At 44.5% G+C, this 8,403-nt stretch overlaps 1 protein-coding gene across 1 annotated transcript in view; it reads right to left on the reverse strand.

The window, feature by feature from the left end:
• PAXBP1 (PAX3 and PAX7 binding protein 1) overlaps positions 1 to 6,299 on the reverse strand; it is a 28,186-nt gene extending 21,887 nt beyond the window's left edge. Inside the window, exons 1-4 of the mRNA XM_035545809.2 lie at positions 5,721 to 6,299; positions 4,297 to 4,425; positions 2,508 to 2,684; positions 409 to 630 (exon numbers count right to left, since the gene is read on the reverse strand). Coding sequence (XP_035401702.2) covers positions 409 to 630; positions 2,508 to 2,684; positions 4,297 to 4,425; positions 5,721 to 6,276 — 1,084 coding nt within the window. The 5' untranslated portion in view covers positions 6,277 to 6,299. The remainder of the gene's footprint in view (positions 1 to 408; positions 631 to 2,507; positions 2,685 to 4,296; positions 4,426 to 5,720) is intronic.
• Positions 6,300 to 8,403: the final 2,104 nt, after the last annotated feature.

Genomic DNA, 8,403 nt, shown 5'->3' on the forward strand with positions numbered 1-8,403 from the left:
CAATTAACTGCTGATAAAGCCCTCTAATAATATGAACCTATTACCTTACTATTTCTCCTCCTCCTCCAGAAGATTATTTCACCTGTTTGCCAGGAAGCAGAATCCTACATTGAAGGACTAATGTTTTTCTTTTGACAACTATATACTTCCTAAGAAGTACAGGAACAACATTAATTGCTCCTTAGTTTCTACCAGATTAAATAGAGTTGTGTGCTTCCAACCAAAAGAAGATAGCCTATGCACAAAATTGTATACGCAGATTCCATTATGCAGTACTTTTTCTTAAAAGAGAAATGTAACTCCAGATTTATGCCTGTTTAAAAACACGTTGTTTAAAATTGTTAAAAGGGAGCACTTGCAGTAAAAACAGTGCAAATAATACCAGCTGTCTCTCTAAAAAGGTTTTACCTATTTCCTCAGCAATCTTTTGCCTTTGGGATTTTTCCTTCACTGTAAAAACTATCCTCCTCTTCTCGTCATCATCTTCATCATCACTGGCATCATTTTCATCTTCTCGAACAAGGCGGCCTTTACCTGGTTCACTGTCAACGGGGGTAAAGTCTCCAAGTTCACGAGCCATTTGACGTTTTTTTCTAGCGGCATGAATAAAAGCAGCATCTGGAATTTCTCCTAGAGATAGACGTTTACACTGTTAAAACAACTGCTGCAATAAAACAGGTATTGCGACTCCTTATTACTTATCTCTGCCACCCTATCAAAACATCTTTGCAAACCGCAAAAAAAGTGAGAGGAAAAAAATCCGTACTCACAGAAACATTTGCAAGAAACTTAGAAGGTCCATATGCAAACTTTATTACTCAGACCAGTAACTCTTAAAGATGGGATCTTTCCCAAAAGATCTGGCTCTGCTTCCATTAGCTAACATGCCATAAGGGCAGACGCCTCATGTCCCTCTGGGATATATTCCTAGAATCACAGAATGGTTTGGGTTGGAAAGGACCTTAAAGGCCATGTAATTCCTTCCCCACTGCCATTGGCAGGGACGCCTCCCACCAGACGAGGTTGCTCAAATCCCATCCAATCTGGCCTTAAACACTTGCTTCTCTGGGCAACCTGTTCCAGTGCCTCACCACCCTCATAGAAAATAATTTCTTCCTTATATTTAATCTAAATTTGCCCTCTTTTAGTTTAAAGCCATTACCTCTTGTCCTATCACTGCACTCCCTGACACAGAGTCCTTCCCCAGCTTTCCTGTAGGACCCTTTAGGTACTGGCAGGCCGCTGTAAGGTCTCCCTGGAGCCTTCTCTTCTCCAGGCTGAACAACCCCAGCTCCCTCAGCCTGTCTTCACAGGGGAGGTGCTCCAGCCCCTCGATCATCCTCGTGGCCCCCCTCTGGACTCATTCTAATAGGCCCATGTCCTTCTTGTGCTGGGTCCCCAGAGCTGAACGCAGTGCTCCAGATAGGATCTCAGAAGAGCAGAGCAGAGGGGGAGAATCACCTCCCTCGCCCTGCTGGCCATGCTTCTTTAGAGAAGAGGAAGCCTTTTACAAAACCTGACTGCTGCACCAGGAGGAAAATGAGGCTCCTGATTATGTCATATCTTGTCCTGATATTGCCCCTAACTCTTCGTACTTCTGGAGAACAAAAATCCTCAACCATTTCAACAGATGATGGTAGCTCTGAGATCAAAGGACATCAAATAGGAGTAACAAAGCTAGTAAGAAAAGATTGTACAACTGAAAGGAAAGAAAAAAAAACACATGTAAGAAGAAAAAAACTAACTTCACTAGCACTAAATGAATGCAACTTACTTATACATTATAAAGAATGGCCCCCACAAATCAATCTTTGTAACATCAATAACTTTTTAACATTACTTTGCCTAGTCATGCACAAAATGTTGAAGTTCAGATTCTCTTTACACTTGAAATAAGATATTTTTTTCAAGCTAGCAGTACCTTTACAGATGCAATAGTGAACATATCGTACCCTTTTGCAACTGCCCCTAAAGGAAAAGTCATTTGAGAATCAACTAGGACCCCAAGCGTGCAGATGGAGCTTCTATTTGGGGAGATGGCCACCACATTAATCAGCTACCGATTAGCAAACTGCTTTCAAAAACACTTTCTCAAATGGATTTCTTTGGCCTCAAGGCCTGATAAGACTTCATTAGACAGAAAAAGATAGGAAACCATTTGAGACACCTTGCAGACCTGTAACCAAGACATTCAGATTAAATACAGTATTTTAACTGAAATCAGTTAAAATTCATGTTGTCACCTACTCCAATCTAGATTTTTCTCATAGTTTGTCAACACTTTGAGAAATTCCTGGTTTTGACATCAAGATTAAGCATTCTGTAGTAAAACATCTTCTCCAATAGGGCTTGTAAAATTGAACATCCTTGGAAAACTGCATTCTCTTGAATCCTCAGATGCTGGATATACTGCTGAAAAACATTCCCTAATCTCTCAAATATTTTAGTCTGCTGCAAATGCTGGCTAAAGCATCTGTTAATATATCAGATGTATTACAATAACCAACCTGGGCGGAGAACATTCAGTGAAGATAGAGCACTTGAAAAAGCCCCACCGGCTTTTGGTTTTTCTTCTTCCTTCTCACTTTCAACTTCCATTTCTTCTTCACCTTGTTCACTGTTTGCAGTCCCATCTTCTTGACCTATATCCTTAATCTGTCCTGTCTTTTCTAGTTGTGGTTCGACTGTTAAGACAACAAAGCCCACATTTTACTCTTTTGTAAAGGTCACTTGGAGGCATTTTTTTAAGGTCTAACAATCTAAAATAAAAAACAAATGAAGATGCTAAATGATAATTTTACTACTTGGAATCTAGCAAAATATGCCTTTTTATTTGTGATTTAGTCACTGACATCCTCTAAAAATGAAATGTTACAAAGCAGAAACCACAACCACGTTCCACATATTGCCAAGTATTAAAAAAGTGAGGGAACTCGATAATTAAATTCATACGTACAACCTTCACACAGTCTCTTGTGTGACTAATTAGAAAGCATTGCCCTTGTTGTGCCAAATCTTTCTACAAGAATAGATTATTTCAAAAGAACTGTTTCACTTTCCTCTTGTGCTGAGGTGCAACATTAACCTGCGTTAGGTGGGCAATACACAGATACAGGCAGCATAAAAACACAAATTAAATCCAACTATCCAGTCTACACTGTATACATCTGAATTTTTAGACTTCAGCATTTGTTTAGAGAATCCAGACAGCTGATTCAGTATCAGCCCCTGCACTATAATGAAGCCAACTACAGATACAAAACAAACAGAAAATAAGCACACACTAGCCATGTGCAAAATGCAAATCTTTACAGAGCCTTAGTGACAGAAGCGAGAATGAAGATCTGGATTTTCACAGGTGACCTGAACATTAGCCACAGAAATCATAATTTCTGTTTCTGCTCACACCCCATACCATTACACAGGCAACTTGAAGATTTCAATAACAAAGAATTTGTGGGTTTTTAAAACGCAGAAAAAGTCTTTTTAAGATTTTTAAAGGACTCACTAAAAGTTAAAGAGCTTTGTGATTGGAAGAAGGGAAATTTCTCCATCGTACGACGTTCAACTCTCATAAGTTTCAGCTCTATCAATGACATTTTTTGATCATAAGCCTATCACTTCTAGACACAGGGCTGCAGGTTATTAGTCTACACAAACCAACCAGCAGAGGAAAAAGAATCAATACACTTTACCAATGAGCTTCCCAATAACCAACAGCAGACGTACAATGAAACTGAAATCCCAGGCTCTATTCCGAGCTCTGGAGGACTGTGCATTGTTAAAAGATCCTTCTGCTCCAACACTTTCATCCTATCATCCTGATCACCAACTCTGCTCTAAGGTCCAAACTGCGTGAAACACGCAGCTGTTGGATAATTTACTTAATAACAAAAAACACCACTCTGCTCACCCCATGATTTTCCTTCTTGAGAAACTGCATTACAAGGACATCTTGTCAGATAAGCACCAGATGCAGGAAGAAAATAAACTAATCTGACATAAATAGAGCTGAAATACAGAAACTACTGAGGTCTACTGACAACTGCATAAGTAGCTATCTGAGAAGCTTCATCCTTTGGCGTTCATTTCCACATGACAGAGATTCAGAGAACTCTACCAGCTTCAGACCAGCATTTGCGAGGTTCAAATGGACACAATTTAATGCATGCTCTACTTCAGTTCTAAATGCTAAATTCTCTGAAAAGACAGAGGATTCATCATGAAAACAAGCCATTTATATTTACAATTCTTAAACCTTTGCCATTACAGAGTTACTGTTAGTTTTGCAATTACCATCTGTCGGAGAATTGACCTCTGTTCTAACTTTTGATTTTTCAAGATCTTCCTTGTATTCTTTCTTCAATTGTTTTACAATCTTTTTGCTGTAACTTGATTTCTTCACTTTGAAAACTTCTTCAGTTTCTTTAAAAGAGAAGTTGGAAAACACTACGTTAGACCTGCCAAGAAGTTTACTTACTGTTAGATTTCTTAATTTTGTGCCTAGAACTTAGGTGCCACTAGAACGTAATTTCACCCAACTATACAGTTGCACTGTCGTAACACAGAGTTGCACATCCTTTCACAGGTACTTTCTTCCTTGTTTTTTGGGAGGTCATTTTCAGGTACATCCTGCTCACAGAACAATCAGAGACATGCAAGGCAGAAGTTACACAAAAGTGTACAAGCATGACCTGCATTTATCTGACCGTATTAATCTTTGGTTTTGTTTTTTATTTGTTTTTAAACAACTGATCCTTCACTGTGACCACAAATTTGGAAGAAAACAAGAAATCCCAACATTTTAGGTTATCACTCTTTTCATAGACTCACACATACGCGTGCCAATATGACTAATGGGTAAGGGAACAACTGTGTTTTGTTGTTCTACCAGTTTAAAGGCCTGCAGAACTACAACCTACCACAAGGTATGCAGCAAGCTGAAGAACTAAATTGCATCAAAAAAACCCACGCCACAGATTAACGTAGGAAATCCACAGTTTTCAGAATTTCTATCAGGATTTTTGTCACAGTCTTACAACCCAAGTTCCAGTGATCACTGGAAATTCCTTCAAAGAGGACTCAAAACGCATACTAACTGTCCTGCTGACAAAAGGTGTCACAAGAATGCTCCTATTCATCCAGAACTTCTGGGATGCAATAAACTCGGGAGTTTGAGGAGTACTTTCGATTATTTTTAACATACAATAACTACTACCCATAATCAGATCATCTGAGTGTGAACAGACCAACTCACGAGTACAATACCTGGTGGAATCTAGCAGAATTATTAGCCAAAACACTGCACAAACACAGCTAAGCTATTTTACTAAGAGCTGAAGCCCAGAAACCATTCAGCCACTTTTCTGACTATTCACGACGGTTAATCTAACAATCCTCGTGGACTCCTAGATGAAGCAACTCTGCCACAAAACCCTCACAGGGGGTTTGTCGGATCCAGCCTTTAACACCGGCCACACCGGGGGAAGATAAACCCGACAGAGAAGCTCAGCAAAGACACCCCTCCCTCAGCACCACAGGCGCGGGGCGGCAGGGGCTGATGAGGCCGGGCCTAGCTCCCGGTGCCTCGCACCCCCTGCTCCCCCTGCCTCACACGGGGTGCCGCAGCCCCCCGCCAGCCCCCACACCGGGCGGCACGGCCATGAAACAAAACGTGTCGGAGGCGCGGGGCCGGGGCGGGCAGCCCCCCGCCGCCTCACCCTCCTCCTCGTCCTGGAAGCTGAGCAGGCTGGCCCGCGGCACCTCCTTGCTCTCCCGCGGCCGCTTCTTCTCCTTGTGGCGCCCGGCGGCCGGCAGCCCGTTGCCCTGCTGAGGAGCCGCCGGCGGCGGCGGGGGCAGCGGGGAGGGCGGCGGGGGCACCCCCAGGCCCGCCCGGTCGGCCGCCATCAAGCCCAGCCCCAAGCCGAGGGCCGCGCCGTAGCCCGCGGCGCAGGCGAAGGCGGCGGGGCTGCCGGGCAGGGCGAGGGGCACGCAGCCGGGCGGCAGCGGCAGCAGACCGGGGCCGCCGGGACCGCCGCCGCCTCCTCCCCCGGCCGCCGCCGCCACGGTGGAGGCCTCGGCCGGCCCTTCCGCGGCGGGTCCCGGCGGCGGCTCGTGGGGCGGCTCCTCGTCGCGCTCCTCGTCCTCCTCCTCCGAGTCGTTGCGCTTCCTCACGTTCACCCGCCGCGCCTTGCGGAACATGCCGCCGGGCGCCGAGCCCCCCGCGCCGCGCCGCCCCGCCACCGCGCCGCGGCCCAGGCCCGGCTCGCCGAGCATGATGGCGGCCGCCGCAGCGCCACGCCGCCGCAGCGCCCCCTGCCGGCCGCCCGCCGCCACCGCCGGGGCGCCCGGGCACGGAGAGTCCGCCCGCCCGCCCCGGGGACGGCCGCCATCTTGTGCCGGGGAGCGGCGCGGGCTGTTTGAAACTGCGGGGCGGCGCGGAGAGTCCTGTCAGGCCCCGTTGTCGCCTCCGCCGGTCCCAGCGCTTCTCCAGGCTCGCCCCGGGGCTCTACACGGCCCTGAGGGTGTTTACTCCCTCCAGGCTGGGGAGGGAAGGTGCTCTGGTGGCCCTCCATGTGCTAAATGGCGGCGTGTTTTGGGGCAGGGGTCTGTCAGGGCTGTGGGCACCCTAAGGAGAAGGCAGTGCAGCTGGCAGTTGACTAAAAGAAAAAGCATAGAATCATTAGGGTTGGAAAAGGCCTTCAAGATCATCTGGTCCAACCATCACCCTACTACCAATGTCACCCACTAAATCATGTCCCTAAGCACCACGTCCAACCTTTCCTGATGAATGATGAATTTGGTGGCAAATGCTAACAGACCATTTGACCTTTTTAAAAACAGGTCTTTCAAGTACAGGTGTTGGAAATTGGAGGGGTTTCATCCTTCCCACACTATCAAGAGCATACCCAGCAACCACTCTTTGCCAAGCACTGCTGGAGTCCACGCAGGATGAGATGTGACAGGCCTGGCTGCCATCCTGCAGCCTCTCCCTGCTGTGGAAAGCGCTGTACTGCTTTTGTGCTGCTATCAGTCCGCGTTGGTTTCCTAAAGTTACACTGGAATTACTAGTTGGAAGGAAACCTACAGCCTCTATGTCAATTTTTTTTCCTGTTATGAAAAAATTGCCTCAGTTTCCATTCATTGGGATATCCAATAATTATACATCAAGACTAAAGACTGGCACATATATACAGGTTGAACCTGATATATGGAGGACAAAAGCATTGTGTATATAAATAGGAAGACAAAAGCATTGTGTATATAAATATTAGTCACTGTAGATATATGATGAAACACCACAGGTTGTTGGTTCTTGACCTAATGCTAAGTTTTAGAGGGTGGCTGAATGCAAGTATCTTATGCTGACATTTAAAAACAGATTGACTAAATCACATAATTGTTTCTGATGCGTGATACTTAATGTACTGCTGCAGGTAGTTCATGTTCAGACAAAAGAAACCACCAACTGAACTAATAAAGCACGCCGTGTATGCATTATATACTTTGTTTTGTATTTTGTGCTTTCCATTGCTCTGAGAAAATTCTGTAAGCCTCTGAATGGCAAAACCATATAAAATTTAGATTGGGAGAATCAGGTTTTTAGTATCTGTTGGAGAAGAATGGGTGAACTGCAAAGATCAGTGCAATATTTGTGCCTCAAATTTCTGCTGGTCATGTAACTGAGAGGATGTTTTTTTCCTGATTCCAGGAAAATCTCTGCAGTGGTTACTTGTGCACAAGAGTAAGATGTCTTTTACATGATCCTTACTCAGAACACTGCTGTGGCAAAATTAAATGAAACTTTAATTTGCACCTTTAGAAAGCATATGAATTTATTAATGTAGTGATTTCTTCCCAACAAGGCCAGAATACACATATCCTCAGTTACAGCTGCATGTGTGGATTTCAAAAAGTAACCTCAGCAAAGCATTGCTGTCATGGCAAAGTACTGTGTTACTGTGCTATTCAGTACATTATTTACTAGAGGGCAGCAAAGCATCAGTTAGTGAATTCACGGGAGGTGATTTAGGCTTGATTTTAACAAATTTTTAACAGAGGGTTGAGAACATTTAGAAAACAATATAATTATATGTGCCACACTTTTTTTTTTTTTATAACAATATCCTGTGCAGGATTACTGATTAGCCTTTGTGAGGGCAATGTTAGTACTCTTGCTCAGACTGTTAAAGGATGAGATTCCTGGACAGCCAGTAAGACTTACTTGTCTCTGTTTGTAATACACACCAAACATGTACATGCTCAGAATGACACCCCTGTTCCCAACATCTGTCAGTTCAGCGTCAGCTCCTAAACATGTTTTAACTTGTGACAAAATTGTGACAGGGATCACTAGAAACATTTTTGATTTGGGGAGAAGGCTTACAGTTTATTTCTAAGGTG

Source organism: Cygnus atratus, chromosome 1 (assembly GCF_013377495.2).
Source record: "Cygnus atratus isolate AKBS03 ecotype Queensland, Australia chromosome 1, CAtr_DNAZoo_HiC_assembly, whole genome shotgun sequence".
NCBI lineage: Eukaryota > Metazoa > Chordata > Aves > Anseriformes > Anatidae > Cygnus > Cygnus atratus.